This window comes from Diabrotica virgifera, chromosome 9 (genome assembly GCF_917563875.1).
Source record: "Diabrotica virgifera virgifera chromosome 9, PGI_DIABVI_V3a".
Lineage (NCBI taxonomy): Eukaryota > Metazoa > Arthropoda > Insecta > Coleoptera > Chrysomelidae > Diabrotica > Diabrotica virgifera.
This window is the reverse complement of record NC_065451.1, coordinates 76470498-76491310: the sequence shown is the minus strand read 5'-3', so window position 1 is coordinate 76491310 and position 20813 is coordinate 76470498. Positions and strand designations below refer to the sequence as shown.

Here is a 20813-nt window from a genome sequence, read left to right as displayed (position 1 = left end):
TGTATATTACCTTTATCGTATACTTTTCATTTCGTTTTTATCACTCACAGCCTTAATAATATTGCTATGGTTCTTTTCATGAGGATTTTTCAGTGCGTCACAAATGATAGAAAAAAAGGTAAGTCCGTGATAATATACATTTATAACATTTATTCTAACATGACATTTTACTTAAATCTGACAGTTGTCAAATTTTATTTGCAATTGGGCATAAAAACCAATCAATTGTCTTTATTGCATTTATAAAATGGTATTTTCTTTGACTTGTATAGTCTTATAAATTGTACAGATTATATTCGTAGATATATTATATAATTAGTAAATAATTTTTTTTCTATTATAGCGACATCTATCGACAACTAGAATAATTACCGAAATAGAATAATTATTAAAGTAATCACCGACGTGCCCTTTTTTGTCATATACAATTTAATGCGTTAGAAAGAAATCGAAAAACTGTGACGCACTGAAAAATGCTCATGAGAAAAAGCATAGCAGTTTTGTACAGAATAACAAACAATAAAACATTGTTCTATCTATTTAAACAACCGCTTCTATGCAGAATATAAACTGTTCATTTATTGACTGAATACTCTGTGTGAAACAATTCTACAAGAACGAATAGAAATAAAATATTCTATTTTATTTAATTAGTACATTGTATTTATACTTAATAAAAGACATGGTATTGAAATCAAAACAAAATAAGTATCAAGATTTATATGTTGTTCTGAAGCTATTTCCTTGTGGCATTTTTATAATTACGTATTTTTTATGGGAAATAAGCCACAATCTTACTAAAAAATGAATTTATTAACGTTTCGAAGCCCAAATCGGGTTTCGTTGTCAAAATACAAAATACTATTAAAATAAACAAACATGTTGTTGCTAAGTAAAAAAATTCTTCTATAATTTATTTAATCTGACTCATTTATATTGACAATTCAGACGTATATTATACATTTTAAAGTAGAAGACTTTAAAATGATATCGCCAATATTTATGAGTTGCGTTCCTGGGACGACTTTACTAAAAGATAGTTCATTCGATTACATGAAATCAATCCCAACTCAAGAATATCCGTCGCAAAAAACTCATAGAATGTGATCTGTCTTTAAAAAGACAACCAAATGCAACGATGACAGTAAAATTCTGGCGTTAGAGATTCCATAGTAAATCACGAGGGAAAACCAGGAAAAAACCTCGTGATACTATCCCGACATCGTAAGTATTTGGTCTTACATTTAATCTACCTTCAAGAAAACTAATACCAAATTCTAACTTTAATATGTTTCAATTATAAATAATATTAATATTACATAGATATACAATAAGTAATACTAAAATATAAAATTTGTACTAACTCATAAATATTGGCGATATCACATACAATAAGTAATACTAAAATATAAAATTTGTACTAACTCATAAATATTGGCGATATCATTTTAAAGTCTTCTACTTTAAAATGTATAATATACGTCTGAATTGCCAATATAAATGAGTCAGATTAAATAAATTGTAGAAGAATTTTTTTACTTAGCAACAACATGTTTGTTTATTTTAATAGTATTTCGTATTTTGACAACGAAACCCGATTTGGGCTTCGAAACGTTAATAAATTCATTTTTTAGTAAAATTGTGGCTTATTTCCCATAAAAAATACGTAAGATTTATATGATGCAGTTAAGAAAGCTTATCGGAACTCCGATAAAGTTATTGTCTTTTGTTCCAATAAAGCTAATTAGTTGTACAGTGAATTGAGAGAAAAAAAGTACGCGGATATTAATGAGCTACATAGTAAGTAAATAAACTTTGATAGCTTGTAACGATATGATACCTCGTCAAGCGATGAGCTGCTCTACCAGGGACGACCGGAGGAGTGTCAGCGTTGGCGCATAGCACCGCTGGGGGAAACCGAAGGAGACGGCATCGAGAGCATATTTAAGGCGAGCTAGGAGAATGAGAAAATCAGTATTGGCTAGCGTGTTGAACTAGCCATGGCTCGACAGCTGTTGCTAGCGAGTTGAACTAGCAATAAGCTCGATGGGCAAAAGATGAACCGTTTGTGAGGTGGAACTATGTCTAGGCGAACGCCACCGTAGTGAAGAGTTTTGCCATGGTCGTTATCGCAGTAGGCGGTAGTAGCGACGAACGAGTGACTGCATTGCAATGGAATGCGGGGTCTCCAGGCTACGTTGATCAACGTAGCGAGATCGTTATTGTATATATTGTTTATCGTATTATTTTAATGTTGCTATTACGATCGGATGACTAATAAAGCTTAATATTGTTTTTCCATTGCAGAAGACGGAATTATGTTTTATTTTATTTGTTTTAAACTGCATATAATTATCTTAAATATATTTACTTTATTTTTAACCTGTGTTTTACTGAGTCTGTCCTCCTTGAAAAAACTACCCATTACAAGCTAACTTTAAAAAATCCAGAAATATCATGGAATTAAAAAAAATCACTAAAAAGGGGGTCATGAGTTGCAATTACGACGTCGGTATGAGGGGGGGGGGGTCAACTGTAAATGACGCTTTACGACGGAAGGGGGGTATTAAAAAGTCCGAAATTTTTACGACGTAGTTTATGGATGTTCCCTTAAAATGCTGCACCTACATTGGATCCTTATTTCTCCGATCCGATTTGATCCGATATAGGCCGACGTCGAACTGCTTCTCTGTTGTAGCTTCTCATCGGGCTTCCCATTGCAGTGTAGGCACTACGCTTTAATACCTTGAGTTTGTTTTCAATCCGACGTCGGATCGGATCGGAGAAATACGGATCCAATGTAGGTGCAGCCTTAGTTGTATACTTGGACGGTAAGTTTTTGTAAATACTATTTTTACTTGCCTATCACCTATATAATATCTACCATTATTATTTGATATTAGAACAGGTATTGAATACTATTGTAATAGTTCAGAGAAATAAGGAAAAAAAATATCCTGTTGGTGACACAATCCCCTCCAGGCCGAAACAAAATTCTTTGAGTAGTATGGACATCTATATTATTAACCTATATATTATGTTTCCTGCAGCCGATTTTGATGATATACATAGTTATAAACAAATGAAGATCAAAAAACGGTAAATTTTCTCTTTTTTCGTCTATAACCAAAAAGTTAAGTATGTTAAACAAATTTGGTGAGAAACTCATAAATCGTATAAAAGTCTTCATAATGGCCTTCGCTAAATATGTCTATCCTTATTGGTTGCTTATAAAATTGCAAAATAAATCATAAATTTTGAGTTTTTATAAATATTCATAACTTATGTAAAAATTAACTTAGAACGTTATTATTACACGGAATGCTGTGACTTCTGGTGCTCAAATCATACCCTAAATTTCAAAGCAATTGGTCAAATAGTTTAAAAGGTATTTAATTTCTATATATAAATTAATTTTTTTTGCAACGCTATAAGTCAGAAAATAATGAAGTTACACTAATACTTTGGATAGTTTATGAAAGAAGAAGATTTATACTATTTATTTAAGTAAAAAAAAATGACAAAAAATAATTCTAAATACTGCCAAATTATTTTGCAAAAACATGTGAATTAAAAAAAGGGGGCTAACTTCGTCCCTAATTGTCCTAGGATAATTGTTTTTCTTTCTAAATGTATATAAAAATTCAGTCTTTCCGAATATGAAAAAATAATTTTTCTACGGGTAATGGTTAAAAAGTTATTCTAATTGTTTATAAGTAAGCAAAAAATCGACGTGTTTTTGCAAAATAAGTTTACACTGTTTAAAATTATTTTTGTCATTTTTTTTTTTAATTAAGTCAATAGTATAAATGTTTTTCTTCCATAAACTGTCAGAAGTCTTACTGTAACCTCATAATCGTCTGACTTATAGTGTTGCAAAATAAATGAATTTGGGATAAACAAATTAAATAACTTTTAAACTATTTGACCATTGGCTTTGAAATTTAAAATATAATTTAAGCACCAGAAGTCTCAGCAATTCGTGTAATAAGAAGGTTAATTTTTACATAAGTTATGAATATGTAAAAGAACTCAAAATTTATGATTTATTTTGCAATTTTCTAAGCAACCAATAAGGATAGACATATTCACCGGACGCCACATTGAAATTTTTTAGACGATTTATGAGTTTCTTACTCTCAAATTTGTTTAAAATGCTTAACTTTTTGGTTATAGACGAAAAAAGCGAAAATTTACCGTTTTTTGACCTTCATTTGTTTATAACTATGTATATCATCAAAATCGGCTGCAGGAAACATAAAGGTTATTAATATAGATGTCCATACTACTCAAAAAATTTGGTTTCGGCCTGGAGGGGGATGTGTCACGAGAAAAATCTTATTTCTCTCGACTATATTAATTAATTTTAACTGAGGTGTAATTAATAGTATATTTAACCCTATATATAACATCAAATAAATATCTTAACGGTCGCATACCTGATCAGGCAGGCAGGAACGCTTCCTATTGCGTACATTTATTTTATTGATACTGCTGGGAATAATATTATATAATAACTAATAATACCTATATTATCACAATACTGACATATATGTTATACAGGTTGTTTAATTTATATTTTTAATACGAGGAACTTATATTATTGATAAATTTTAGTACAGTTTTTTGGAAAATAGGTGCATTTGTTTGATTGGGATTGATTTATTATTTTTCTTCGTCAGGACTTACCGATTCCGTAATTCTTTTCATTAATTTATTTGTTTTGTTTATACGAATAGTCAATACATGTTTGGTTTACTTTAAGGCTAGTTTTATTTCTTGTCTGTTACGAAAATAAAACATTCTTAGCAGAGAAGTAGTCTGTTGGAACGGACTGGCGCCCATTCTGACATTTGATTTAGGTCAAAAGAACTCCTACCCACTCCGCTACCTGACAAGCGAATCAGAACCTCCAGATCAGTATTGTTATTGTTTATACGTGTAATTAAAACACCGTTGTATCTATATTATAAATGGGTCTACCCCAAAATACCGACAGCCAAAATCCCGACAGCCACAATCCCGACGGCCAAAATCCCGACACGCCAGAATACCGACAGGCCAAAATCCCGACAGGCCAGAATCCCGACAGGTTTGATAAGTTTCTTTTTAACATATAATTACATTTAGTTCTTGTTTTTTGTTTATGGCCATCTGTTTTTTAATTTTTGTTACTAAACAAAATGTAGTGGTCGGAATTTTTACTTATGCGAGGATTGTTGCATGTCGGGATTCTGGCCTGTCGGTATTCTGACCTGTCGGGATTCTGGCGTGTCGGTGTTTTGGCCGTCGGGATTTTGGCTGTCGGGATTTTGGCTGTCGGGATTTTGGGCGGCACCGATTATAAATATAATGTAGTGAAATTGAAGACCTTTTATTATGAATTAATTTAACGAAGGACTAAAAGACAATCCGAATACCAACCTATGATTTTTTTAGCACAAAGTATTACACCCACACCCACATAAAATAATACTATTGATCAAGATCAAGAATACAATACCAACCTGTTACGTTGACATCAGCAAAAGCTTCTGCTATGCCAGCTGGATTCTTGGCCACGCACACATATTTACCGTGATGTTGCCATTGAATAGTGTTGAAGATAATGTCTCTGCCGTCTATAAGAACATTATTAGGCAAGGAACGTTTCCAAGGTAACCAGTAGACATCGATGGGTTGGTCACCAGTGGCGTTGCAGGTGATTGAACGTAACTGACCTATATGTGCTTCTAGTATTTTTGAACTCAAGGTGATCGTTGGAGGAACTATAAAAAAAGCAGACAGAATTAATACAAAATAAACTTACTGTAGCTGGATGTATACTATAAATCACAAACAGGGCCGCGCCGTCCATAAGGGCGAAGAGGGGCGGTGCCTCCCGGAGCCGTATTGAAAAGGCGCCGGTAGGTGCCGAAAAAAATTTTTTGGCAATACCGAAATTACCAGCTTTTTTTTATTACTAGAAACAATAAACAAAAGTAATGACATCGACTAAGGACAAGAAGGATTTTACCCACTGGTGAAATCAAACCAGAAATATTAACAATATTTTATTGTAAAATTGAAAACTTCCCAATCGTAGGTAAATAAAAATAGCAGCTAATATTAAAAAGACTAAGTTTTCACTCTAATAGCATATAACATATCCCACCAGAATGAAAACAATGGGAACCTTCTCTGGTTACACCTCCGAGGCTTCTACAATTTGCGAAATTGAAAATGGTTATTCATTTTTTTCAGCTAATATTACTTTGATCCCATAAGTGTACGAAACCTTATTTTTTATTTATCTCATTAATCTGAACTATATGTTTGTTCTCTAATAGTGTAATCGTTGTTTTTTGTAAATAACGAAGAAGTGGTTCAAGCACTTCAAGAATAAAGAAAGGAAAAGCAGTTGGAAAAGATGATATTTCTGGGGAATTGTGGAGAGCATTACGAGAGACAGGAACAAGGTGGCTAACAGGTTTATTTAATAGAATTAGAGAAGTTGGACCAAAAATGTAAGACGAATGGAGACAGGGCCCCCGCTACCATATGTGAAAAGTGTGCAATGCACACGGGCGCCATCCTTTAGGGGCGCCAAAACCCGAGGTAAAAATTTGTAAAAAAACAAACAAAAAAAAACAAAAATTCATTTTAAAATAAAAGTTGAGAAATTAAATAGGATTAGGTGTCAATACGAGAAAAAGAGGAGACAAACAGAATACTTCGGCCATATAATTAGAGGGCCTAAATACCATCTACTTCACCTTATAATACAAGGAAAAGTGGAGGAAAAGAGATGGATTAGTAGAAACTTTCATTGTTGTGTAATATTAGGCAATGCTAAGAAACCACAGTAGAAGAATTAAATCGCGCAGCAGCCGATAGAAAAAGGTTTTAGAAACTTATAAACATGATGACGGTCAACGCCTGAACACGGACACGCACCTAAAGAAGAAGGTATAAATACACACGGAATTTTATTAATATATCATCCAGTTATTCTGATTACTATTTGCGAGAACACATCTTTTGATTTATTCTGTTTGTTTCATTTTGATATTTTAGTCTACTCACGGTTTTTGCTGTGAATTTTAAAGAACCGCTTGGGTTGTCATGAAATTTGGTGTACACATAGCTAACATGTCGAAGAAAAAAGTGATATTGTGTCGATGTGTGCTATGCCCTGGAGGTGAGTTTCTCCCCTTCTTAGGGGTGAAAAATATACGTTCAAAATAAGTCAGGAATTGGATAAAATAACTAATTCTAAGCAACTTTTGTTCTATAGACTTTTTCGCTATGTCAATACCTTTCGAGTTATTTGCGAGTGAATAAGTATGTTAATTTTTAACAAAAAACCCCGTTTTTAGACGGTTTTTCGCAAATAACTCAAAAAATATTTTATCGAAAAAATCTAGCTTACAACAAAGTAAAAAAATGGTTTATAGAGGAAGTCTGTCAACCCAGTAGAAGCAGAGAATGAAAAGCGGGTTCTGATCCGTCAAATTCCAAATTGAATATTTCAACGTGAAATAACCAAAAAATTAAGCACTTTTCGGATAAAACGATTACAACTTCTTTAAAGTATTTAAAAAGAGCTTTATTTTTGTTTTTTAAAAAAGTTTCCAACATCAAAAGTAAGTTCCGTTCAAAATAAAGTTGTTTCTTTTTTATTTGGTAAAAAAATATCGTAAGAATCAGCCCCTAATTAGCATCCTAAATGGAATTAATCGCCACCGCTCTACCATTTATTTCATTGTGCTCACTGTGTTCACAGTGCTCATTTTTGAAAAAATTTCATTCTAAAATAAAATTTTTGTTAATCTTGAAAAAAATTCCTTAAAAAATTATTAGACTAAAAATCTCAAGCAGTAAAAAATGTATGTTTTGCATTTCTGAATAATTTGGATGTTTTGTTTTGCTGTAAGACAAAAATTGGTTAAGATATGGCTGTTCAAAAGTTGCGTACACTCGTGATTAGTGACTCGTTCAAGCCCTTTCAACATTTCAAAAATAAACACTTTGAACCGATAAAACTTGAGATCATAAAACAACACATAATATAAGAAAAGTAACTTGTGATGAATCGGTAACGGTTAATTTCATTTGGGATGCTAATTAAGGGGTGATTTTCACGATTTCTTTTTTACCAAAGAAAGGTGTAAAAAAAGTACCAACATTATTTTGAGCGTGACTTACATAATTTTGATCTTACAAACTAAAAAAAAACCAAAAATAAAGCCTCTTTTAAACACTTTAAGAAAATATATAATGAATGTTCCCCGATAAGTGCTTGATTTTTTGGTTATTTCATATTGGTTGAAATATTCGATTTGGAATTTGACGAATCAGAACCTACTTTTCATTAGCTACAACTCTGCTTGCACTGGGTCTACAGACTTCATATATAAAAAAAATTTTCACTCCTTTATAAGCTATATTTTTGCTAAATTCGATAAAATACTTACTTTTTAAGTTATTTTTGAAAAATCGTCCAAAAACGTGTAACTTAACTCGAAAAGCATTGACTTAGCATTGAAAAAACTCTATAGATTAAAAGTTGCTTAAAATTAGTCATTTTATCCAATTACGGACTTTTTTGAACGTATGTTTTTCATCCCCCAGAAGGGGTGAAATTCATATCCAGGCCAAAAGTACACATCGGCACAATATCACTTTTTTCGTTCACATCATGTTAGCTATTTGTATGCCAAATTTCATGTCAATCCAAGCGGTTCTTTAAAATTCGGAGGTTTCGCAATATTTTACCTTGAGTGAATGGTATATAAATTTCGGTTTTTTGCTTTATTTCAAGCGCCTACCTGCCTACCTACCTTCAAAAAAATAAATAAAAAACATGATCCAAATTGCCTTAAGGGGCGTCAAAATTATTTTTTGCACACAGGCGCTAGTAACCCTTGCGGGGGCCCTGAATGGAGAAGCAGTATATTAGTACCTGTTTACTAGTGTTTACAAAAACATGGGAGATCCAATACAAACTACAGGGGCATAAAACTACTTAGTCACACCATGAAAATATGGGGGAGAGTAGTTGATAGACGGATACGTGCAAAAACCGAAATATGCGATAATCAATTTGGGTTTATGCAGGGCAGATCAACAACAGATAGAATTTTCATTATAAGGCAGCTGATGGAAAAATACAGGAATAAAGAAACAAACGCTTATATGCTAAATCTTGAGAAATCATATTATGATGATAGAATTTCTCGAAAGATTCTGTGGTGGACACTCAATAACAAAGGAGTTCCGGAGGAATATTTAAATATTGTGAGGGATATGTATGAGGGAGCAACAACTAGTGTTAGGGCAGGTGTGGAAGAGACTGATAAATTTCATGTAAAAGTAGGATTTCACGTGTACCAAGACTCAGTGCTTAGTCTTTATTTATTCTTATTAGTTTTGGATCAGATAACAGCGAAGCTACAGGGTAACATTCCATGGTTCTCAATGTATGCTGTTGATGTTGTGTTAGTATGAAATGGTAAAAGCAACTTATAAGAAAAACTGGAACAGTGGACACAAGCTGGAAAAGAGTTTAAAACTTTTTGAATAGTACTACCTACGATCGGTATTATAGAGTAACGGGGAAATATATGGGGATGCATGTAGTGGAATTAGAGTGGGATGGATCGATGGATGAAGTAGATTAAAGCGAGTGGTTTGTTGCGTGACAGAAAAATTCCAATGAAGCTGAAGGGAAAATTCTATAAAACAGCTCTAAGGCCAGCTATGATGTACGGAACTGAATGTTGGACACTTAAGAAGAAAAAAGAACAACGAATGAATGTGGCGGAAATGAGAATGCTTAGACGGATGACTGGAGTGACAAAGAAGGATAAGATTGGGAATGAGTATATTAGAGGAAGTCTAAGGGAGACACCAATAGATGCCAAAATAAGAGAGCATATATGTTAAGATAGTTTGGTCGTGTTCAACGTCGAGACATCAGTCACCCAATATGAAGAATTCTTGAACTGCAGGTTCCTGGAAGGAGTAAGAGAGGAACACCAAAGACGCTTAGGCAGGACATGTCGGTAAAGGGGATTAAAATCTCTATGATCCAAGACAGAAACTTATGGAGAGATGCAATAATTAGTGAAGCTGACCCCGCATAGAGATAAAGACAGGAATAACGAAACAAATAGTTTGTAGGTTTTCGCTTTGTAACCCGGTCTATATAGACATTTCAAATAACAAAAATTGCCGGAGAGCCAAATTTTGGTGGAGAGCTAGGGTATACCATAACAAATAAAGTTTAAAAAGTCCCCATCGATCCCATGTGTGCGTCAAAAGTTATTCGGGGTCAAAAGTCAAAATTTGAGATTTTTTGGATTTTTTTCGAAAACGGTAAGTTTTATCAAAAAAAAACCTTAAACCAAAGTTGTAGATCTTAAAATTCTCTACAAAAATAGTCCTTACTATTTTTTTCCTAAGAGTTGCCATTCCTGAGATATCGCGATTCAAAAAGTCACATTATACATGATATACACACGTTTCCACACTACCTACTGTGAGGTAGTGTACTCGGCGCGTTTTTTTTACCGTGGTTTCCCCTGTAAGGCCTACTCCACTAACTGTTTTGACAATTTTAGGATAATTTAAGGAAACAATACCGGTCAAGTTCTAGATATTACCTTATTATTGATATTGATTATTGATATTGCTATTGATTATTAGGTTAACTATTGTTTTGATTTGTTTAGATATTTTAATCAGATTCATATTCTTGAAAGTCTACTTCAACAGTCAAGTCTTCTTCGATTTCATCTTCTTCCTCTTCCTCTTGCTGGATGTTCAAAAATTGTTCAAATGTGACTGAGTCATTGGTCTCTTCATTAAAATCACAGGAGTCTTCCTCTGTTGTACTAAACTGGACATTTGAGCAAGACTGACCTTGGCAGTTGGTACACACTAGAGAACACAGCAACCCGACTTTTTTACATCCACATTTGGCACTACAACCTTTTTTGCAATTGCAAAAAATAGTGTTAAGGAGTTTTTCTGGAGCAGGTGGGAGTAAGGTTTTAATCGGTTCCAGAGTATTATCTATTAATTTCCAACCCCAGTCTTCTGGATTCAGTTCATTGCCTAGCCATGTTTGAACTTGATAATATACTCGATACAAATGTTGAAAAGCAGATGCTGATGTTGGAGGATGACATGATAGTTGTACTTGTTTCTTGTTTCGCGTATTTTTTACAAAAGTTAAGTATCGGTATTTATCAAGACAAATAATTTTTTTTGGAGCTCCATAAACCGCAAGAAGAAAGCGAATTCCTTCCGTAATTATTGTTTGCGGTGTAGAATCAAGTTCTGTAAAAACTTTACAGCAGTCAGTCAAATCTTTTTTTTTTCGAATAATTTAAGTACTGACGTTTTGCCTCTTCTGTACATTGCGGACGTAGTGTCGCAGCCGGTTATCGTATGTAAAAATAAAATGTACTTTTGGCATTTGGGATAAGCCGATAAACTATTCGAAGAATATATCTCTGTTCGCTGTTGAGCCCTTCCAGGTTTCAGAAAATAAATAACTTTATCTACTGGAGTCCTTGCAGTAATCAGTACCAACAAATCAACATCTTCACCAACTACAATTGTTGTGTTTGTTGCCTTAAATTTTTCAATTGCTGTCTCAATTATAAGGACATCTGCGTCATTTTTAGCTTGTTTCACTTCAATATTCGCAGCTGTTAATTTGTCAGTTAACATGGAAATGAAACGAGATTTATTATTAATGTTGGCAAAAAATTGTTGTTGATTCGCTGGAACTGTTATATTTTCATCAAAGATAATCTCGGAACCCGATGATGTTTTTGTAGTTCGACGATCAACCACAACTGTTTTGGTTTCACTTAAAAGTTTATTGCAAATAAAGCAAAACTGAGACATTTTTAAAACTATAAAATTGTACAAATAACCGTAACGGTACTAAATGGTAGACGCTTGTAATAAGTACTTATATTCACTTGAACTGAACCTTTAGCACTAAAAGAAACAGATAATATTATGAACCAGACCTACGGACAATACTGCAGCCATTGCCTATAATAGACAATATGTTCTTTTTTAAACAATGGTATAGCCAAATGTTTTTCAAGGCCACGTGGATAGAGGAAATTCAGTTTGGGACTGATTACCTTTTGAAGAAATATTTTCAGAATAGTATAATATACTATATAAAAGAGACACAAATAGGCATTTATACTTGTCTTAAGGGCCACATATGTATATACGTGGCTTATATTATGTGCATATAATGTATAAAGTACTTTTTAAAACCGCGATATCTCAGGAATGGTAACTCTTAGGAAAAAAACTGTAAGGACAATTTTTGTAGAGAATGTTAAGATCTACAACTTTGGTTTGAGGTTTTTTTTGATAAAACTTACCGTTTTCGAAAAAAATCCAGAAAATCTCAAATTTTGAACTTTGACCCCGAATAACTTTTGACGCACACATGGGATCGATAGGGACTTTTTAAACTTTATTTGTTATGGTATTTCCTAGCTCTCCACCAAAATTTGGCTCTCCGGCAATTTTTGTTATTTGTCAATCATTTTGATGTCTAAGTTGACCGGATTATTGTGCATGACTGACGCGACACCTAGCGCCTTCATCTGACGTTTTTGGATCTCACAATTTGACGTTAAGCATATGGTAAATAGGTAACAGCTATATACCATTTTTGACAAAATTTTTTATACAAACAATGAAAATGACATATTACAAAGATAGCTCCAGCTCCAATATTGTCATACTTCGCCACTACTCACGTTGGCATCGTTTCAAGGTACTCCACCATAGTCACGCACGGAGCGAATACGGTATACCGATTTACTAAGTTGCAAAAAACTACTTACAAATAGAGGAGGAAAAAGGCGCCTAAAATTTCTTGCCTCGGGACGCTTGAAAGCCTAGGCGCGGCTCTGATCACAAACATACTAGATTTGTTGTAAAAGGTATATTTAAAATACCCTAAATAAGAGTTACATTAAAACAAACCGTTTTCGGATTAAGAAATGCATCATCAGTGTTTCTAAAAAGCCCTAAAATTAAGTATAACCTAATTAATTAAGAAAAAAGTTAAAAAGTTGACAAAGGTTAAAAACACAAGAGGTCATACTTACAAAAATTAGCATACCTAAGCCACCAAAATGTTTTGGGCCAAAACTCTTTAAATGTAAACAGTTATGTTATGTTACATGTTAATAAAAAAGTTTAAAGAGGTTGCAGATATGTCTGGATATTATCCAGGGCAACACAGGACTCTTCCCACGTGGTTGAATTTTTTTTAGGATTAAAACCTCACATATTTAAATTCAATGGCCAACTGACAACTGAATACAAGAGCAACTTAGAAGGATGTTAAAGGCAAACTGTCAATATAACTTAGATGTTATATTGTTATTTCAGCTACATCGTTTAAAGTTTATTTTAATATTTGAGATAAAACACAGTATCAAATTTGCATATGTTGGAGTTAAAGTTATTCGAACATAAATGAAAAAATGTAAAATATCCATTAATTAAATAATCAAATAGGAAAAATAAGATATTTACGTTACCGGAAATTATGCAGTCAACAATGCCTATAGATGTTAGATGTTATAATTCCGGTAACGTATATATCTTATTTTTCCTATTTGATTTAATTAATGGATATTTTACATTTTTTAATTTATGTTCGAATAACTTTAACTCCAACATATTATGCAAATTTAATACTGTTTTTTATCTCAAATATTAAAATAAACTTTAAACTATGTGGCTAAAATAACTACATAACATCTAAGTTACCTTGACAGTTTGCCTTTGATATCCGTCTATGTTGATCTTGTATTCAGTTGTCAGTTGGCCATTGAACTTCAACATGTGAGGTTTTAATCCTCAAAAAAATTCCAACCACGTGGGAAGAGTCCTGTGTTGCTCTGGTTAATATCCAGGTATATCTGCAACCTCTTTAAACTTTTTTATTAACATGTAACATAACATAACTGTTTAAATTTAAAGGGTTTTTACCCAAAACATCTTGATGGCTGCGGCATGCTATTTTTGTATAAATATGGCCTCTTATTTTTTTAAACCTTTGTCAACTTTTTAACTTTTTTCTTAATTAATTAGGTTATTCTTAATTTTAGGGCTTTTTACAAACACTGATGATGGATTTCTTAATCCGAAAACGTTTTGTTTTAATGTAAGGCTTATTTAGGGTATTTTAAATATAGGGGAGAGTTGGATAAAACGGGATAGTCGGATAAAACGGGATACCTAACCTAGAGACCCAACTAGTAGTGTTATCAATCGGACAACGACGGAAACTTGTTATCAGTCGTCATTTTAACATTCTCTGTTCGTTTTACCTCGATGCCACTATTTGATGAAAAGTTGTTGTGTTTAGAATTGTTTGACTCTATTTTTTTGATACTTTGTACTTTTAAGTGCGTTGTTTTCTACATTTTACTGCCTACATATATAAAAATATAATTCCGGTGACTATTACATTTAATTAAGCAGTCATTAACGAATATTCTCATGTGTAGTCTACCTAATTTTACTTTCACGTTTAGGCAGCAGCCATTTTTGTTTTGAAAAATGTCTGAGTTTGACAAAACGGGACACTTATAAGTTGGATAAAATGGGATACAGTTTTTGAAGTTATACTTCTTTACGCGCGATATGAGGGTGAATTTTTATATGTTAAAACCTATGATCCGGGCGCATGCGCATTATAACTTTGTTCTGATTGGATGTCCAAATGACGTGTCAAAAATTATCCAATATGGCAGCTGTAGCACAGCTGTGGTGTGGACGGTTGACGGTTTGGTTATATAATGTATGGTTGTTGCGTGTTAAAATTTGTGGGAAGAGAAACAACAAAGGTTAGTTAATAGTTATACTGCGTTTTTGAAGTTATACTTCTTTAGGCGCGATTTCATTGAGGGTGAAATTTTAGTAATCTGCGCACACAGGCAGTATGGAGTTCGTTACTAAATATTTTAATTTATGTATTTATCAGTCCAGAAAAGGTGTGGAAAGAATATATTAGTGTTATTAAATATATTTTTCTACAAACGTGTTAAAAATTCAATTTATAGCACTCCATAGGAGCGTTAAAAATGCTACTTTAAAGCACCGGTGCTTTAAAAATTTTAAGGCACTGCAGTTAAAAGTGAATTGTCAAATTGTGAAACGTCAAAATATTTATATTTCATTTAGTAACATTAATAGATATTAATAATACCTATTTACGAATGTTTCTTCTAAAATTTAGGAATTAGTCTGGGCTGATTATCGGAGAATAGGCCATTTTTGGGAAAAGTTATTTACCAGCAATTTTATTGCTGGAATCGAATTATACGATCCTATATATTAATAATATAGGTATGCAAAGTCCTCAGATAGTGTGCTACTTTTTTTATAAACAAAATGGCGCCCGAAAATCGTGTCTTTTTCAATTATTGCTCAAGAACTCCGAAGATTTTAATTTTACAACAAAAACACCCAAATAAAAATTCACAGTGATTAAATTCTGCATAGAGACGTGTTTTTTCCGATCTGCCCCGATGAAAATTTTTCTCGGAAAATGCGGGTTTTCCCAACAAAATCTTTAATATTCAAATAAAGTTTTAGATAAGTAATTATCTACCAATAATTAAATAATTTGGTGACTTAAAGCCTTCTTGGTTTAGATTATAGTTTCAGAAGCTGATGAAAATTAAACGAATATTTTAGCAACAATTCAATTGTTAATTAATAATTTACGGTCGCAATAATAACCAAAATAATTATGATCCACTGATCAAACTTTGAAATCTTATAAAGATGAGATGCCTATTCAACATTTTGTTGACAAAATATAAATTTTTTATTTTTTTGCATAATCTTTAAATGTTTAAAAAACAGTTATAAACAAATTAACGTTTCTCAGACAGTTTTTATTATATTGTAATTTTAAAACATACCTAAAATGTGCATTTCAAACATCTTGAAAATGAATGCTTTAAAACTTTTTTGCAACCATTTGCAAAAAAGTTATGAAACAGCAAAGTAAACATACAATTACTACGGTGTTTATAATTTTTTTTAATTCTTTCAAAGCGTAGAAGTGAGTTTAAAGTACAAGCTAATTATTTACAAAAAAATATCGATTATCAGTTTAATGGTTATATTTTAATTAAAGATTATAAATATATTTTTTTGTAATTTACACGTGCGAAAGTAGAATAATACAGTGCTGTAGCTAAAATTTTCACTCGGATCGACGACCGGCCGCGCGAGACGTACACTTTTAATAAATAATGTATGCTACGTGTCAGTCGCTTCGAGTGAACATTTTAGCTCCGACTCTGTATCAGGCCTACTTTTGAGCTAAAAATTACAAAAAAAAGTATTTTTAATCTTTGATTAAAATACAACCATTGCACTAATTTTTGACATTCTTTGTGAGTAATTAGATCGTACCATAGACTCACTTTTAAGCTTTGAAACAATTAAAACAAATTATAAACAACGGAGAATTGTATATTTACTTTGCTGTTTCATAACTTTTTTGCAAATGGTTGGAAAAATTTTTTAAAGCATTTTCAAGACCTATGAAATACACATTTTAAGTATTTTATAAAATTAGAATGTAATAAACAATTTCTGAGAAATGTTAATTTTTTTATAACAATTTTTTTAATGATTTAAAGATTATGCAAAAAAATGAAAATTTATATTTTGTCGACAAAATATTAAATAGGCATCACACTTTTATAATCTTTCTAAGTTTGATCAATGTCTCATGATTATTTTGGTTGTTATTGCGACTGTAAATTGTTAATTAAGAATTGAATTGTTGCTAGAATATTCGTTTTATTTTCATCGCCTTCTGAATTTATTATCTATACCAATTATCTATAATTATTGACAAATAATTACTGGCCCAAAAAATTTATTTGAAAATTCGAGATTTTTTTGGGAAAACCCACATTTTCGGAGAAAAATTTTCGTCGGAGCAAATCGGAAAATCCATATCTCTATGCAGAATTTAATTGCGGTGAATTTTTATTTGGGTATTTTTGTTGTAAAGTTAAAATCTTCTGAGTTATAGAGCAATAATTGAAAAAAATACGATTTGTCGGCGCTATTTTGTTTATAAAAAAAGGAGCACACTATCTGCGGACTTTGCATACCTATATTAATAATATATAGGATCTTATAATTCGATTCCAGCAATAAAATTGCTGGTAAATAACCTTTCTTTGTACTTTACTAATTAGACCAGCGTATTATAACTATTTTTTTTTCAAAATTTAAAGATTATGCAAAAAAAGAAAAATTTATATTTTGTCGATAAAATATTAAATAAGCATCTCATCTTTATAATCTTCATAAGTTTGATCAATGTATCACGATTATTTTGGTTATTATTGCGATCGTAAATTTTTAATTAACAATTGAATTGTTGCTAAAATATTCGTCTAATTTCCACCGGCTTCTGGAATTACAATCTAGACCAAGAAAGCTTTGATGTCACTAAGTTATTTAATTATTGATTAATAATTACTTACCTAAAACTTTATTTGAAAATTAAAGTTTTTGTTATGAAAACCCGCATTTTCCGAGGAAACTGTTCGTCAGAGCAAATCGTGAAAAACATATCTCTATGCAGAATTTAATTGCGGTGAATTTTTATTTGGGTGTTTTTGTTGTAAAGTTAAAATCTTCGGAGTTATAGAGCAATAATTGAAAAAAATACGATTTGTCGGCGCCATTTTGTTTATAAAAAAAGTAGCACACTATCTGCGGACTTTGCATACTTATATTATTAATATATAGGATCTTATTATTCGATTCCAGCAATAAAATGCTGGTAAATAACTTTTCCATGAATTTTGCTAATTAGCCCAGAGTAAATATATTAATTTTATAATACATTTTTAAGTATGTAGTAATTTTCTTTACAATTTTTACTTACCAATTTGTTTTGTTTATACCTAATATCGCCGTTGTCTAGCAAGTGTCTGCGTAGATTAGTGGTATGTGTATTTAGCTACGGACCCGTTAGTACTTGGTTCGATTCCCACATAAGGAAATTTTTTTTGTTTGTATAAATGATTAAAAATAATTAAAAATAATTAAAATAATTAGTCGGGATGTTGCCCAACTATTTACCGGATTGCAAATTTATAATAATTGCCTATTTCAAAATGCACTTTTGAAATGAATTTTTCTTATGCACAAATGCAATTTCAGATTTCTTATTCATTACAATAGTTCACAAAATTTCCTGACATTCTCACGAATCCAACGTACCAAACTGCATTAAAATCCGTCTTACTGCGCCAAAAATCGAGAGTAAGGCCTTTTTTTGTACTTCAATGCCTCGACTAATTCGGCCAGAGATCGAGAGGTCGTGAGTTCGAATCCAGTGCAATGCTATACTTTTTTTATTTTTTTGAAAGCGGTAAGCACAAAATTAGTTTGGTGTTTAAAAAAAATTAAAACAAACTGTTTCAAGTATATTTATTTTTAAGAAATCATATAATAGAAGTATAACTTCTTACGTGCGTACAAAGTACACACACATTCTTTTTATGTCCCGTTTTATCTACCTATTTATTTGTTGGCCTATTAATTTTTTAAATAGAGATATGAAGCGTTTTCTCATATCGCAGAGAAGAACAACATATGTTTATGTGACTTTAGTTCTGATATACGTACCTAGACCTAAATAAAAGGTCTTATTTACTATTTTGCCATAAAACGTAAAGAACGCCTATTTTTAAGTTTCTGACTACTGAAGATATTATTCTTTCAAGAGTAAATTTTACTATACAGTTTAATGTCTACTTAATTTAGACATACATTAAGTTTTAGATAATTTTATACAGAAAATTAAATATTATAAACCTATCCCGTTTTATCCAACCGTGGTTGGATAAAACGGGATGTGTAGGACTTAAATAAATATTTTTTTTTAATATTTTCCAGTTATCAAAAATAGCTAAAGATATGTGTTTCGTGTGCTGCAATAAATGTTATACCTATAAAAAATAATATTATGATAATTTCTTTAACATATTTTCCGTAGTACAGGTAACCAAGAATGGTATCCCGTTTTGTCCAACTCTCCCCTACCTTTTACAACAAATCTAGTATTTTTGTTATTGGATTAGTTAGTCATTTTTTCTATAGCTCTGGAGAGATTAGGAAATGGCGAAAAGTATTAATGTCGATGAAGGAAAAATTCGAATCTGCACCTCTACGCGGTAGAAGAAGACAAAAATCAATTTTGATGACTAATGCAGATAGGGATCGGGTGATTGCCGGTATAAGCAATCCCCCACTTACAAATCAACGGCTTCGGGCGGACGAGTTGGTAGGTGGTAGGACACTCTTTTGTCTTGGGGCTGAGAAACTGGTCTCAAAGGCGAAAGAATCAGTAATCACTTTATTTATTTGGTAATGGTAATTAGTTCTTCTTAAAAACCCCCATTCCTTAAGACGAATTCACGCTCGCTCTCCAAACAACCAACTGATGCGCCGTACGCAAAAGAAGGTTTAAGCGTCCACTTTTTCTTCTTTAGCCCCATTTCGACCCCAGTCTTCAAGTAGTTTTTGTTAACCCCTGTCCCTTATCTGAGCAGGCACTAACGCTTCAAGTTGGGCTTCATCTTTTTTCGTCATTACACAGGTTTCACAACCATAGTTGACTAAGGGTCTAATCAAAGTTCTGTAGATAGTCATTTTGGTTCTTTTGTCCAATAATTTCGATGTCATCAACCTTTTATTAGCATAGTCTGTATGATTTCCACTGGAAATACGTGCATTAATTTCGCTACTTACGGAATTCTTCTGATTGATTTCTGTGCCCAGATATGTGAAGGCATCCACACGTTCAACGGTATAATAGTCTTTTGCTATATTATTTTTATTCTCAGGTGTTCTTTTGATGGTCATGTACTTAGTTTTTGTTTCGTTTATTTTAAGCCCTCTTTTTTCTGCTTCAGGATCAATTTCCTTGAATGTTTCCAATAGTCGTGTCTTGCTTCTACTAATAATGGCGACATCGTCTGCATATGCAATAATTTGTACTGTTTTGGTATTTGTATGGCCGGTTACATTGGTTTTTCTGATGACTGCTTTAAGAACTGGGTTGAACAGCATGGTTGAAAGTGCGTCTTCCTGTCTCACCCCCATGTTGATGTCAAACAGGGGAGACAGTTCTCCATCTACTATAACTGCGGCTTTTGAACCCTGCAACGTCATTTTTATGAGGTTTCCAGCATTTTGTCTCTTTTCACACTATAAAAAGCTTGTTTAAAGTCTATATACTGTTGTAGAATGGTTTTTTGAAAAAATTCAGAAAATTAATTTATATCGGGACCACGAGATCATAGATTTTCTTCACCCTGTATATGACCAAAAATTGTATAGACTATAATGTAGTTAATAAACAGTGCTTTTTCGGGGAAGGTGAAATCGTTAATGTGGTTTTCGTTAATGGGTTTTTTGAAAGGATTTACAGACAATGGTTCGAAAATATTGGAAAGTGCATCAATAGGATTTTTGTAAATAATTCGTAGAAGGTTTAAACGATAAACACATTTTATTGAGTTTAGAATGTAAGGCTTTTGTTTAGTTTTTTGAAAAAACGATAGTAATTTGATGTCTCTTAGAATTTTAACAAAATGGAAAGTTGGATACAAATTAAGTTGGTTTTCTTGGGAAAGGAAAGTATGAATGTTTTGGGTAGAGAGGTGTTTTTGATTGGTAGAGAAAGATCGATGGAAGGGATGAGAATGTGGAGTCGGAAT

General features: G+C 32.3%; 1 protein-coding gene across 3 annotated transcripts in view; it reads right to left on the bottom strand.

Annotated features, from left to right (window-relative positions):
- The window catches only part of LOC114341322 (hemicentin-2), a 162116-nt gene that overhangs the window by 27319 nt on the left and 113984 nt on the right, over nt 1–20813 (bottom strand). For all 3 annotated transcript variants that reach the window (XM_028292114.2, XM_050662110.1, XM_050662109.1), the window contains one exon: nt 5508–5768. In XM_028292114.2, coding sequence (XP_028147915.2) covers nt 5508–5768 — 261 coding nt within the window. The remainder of the gene's footprint in view (nt 1–5507; nt 5769–20813) is intronic.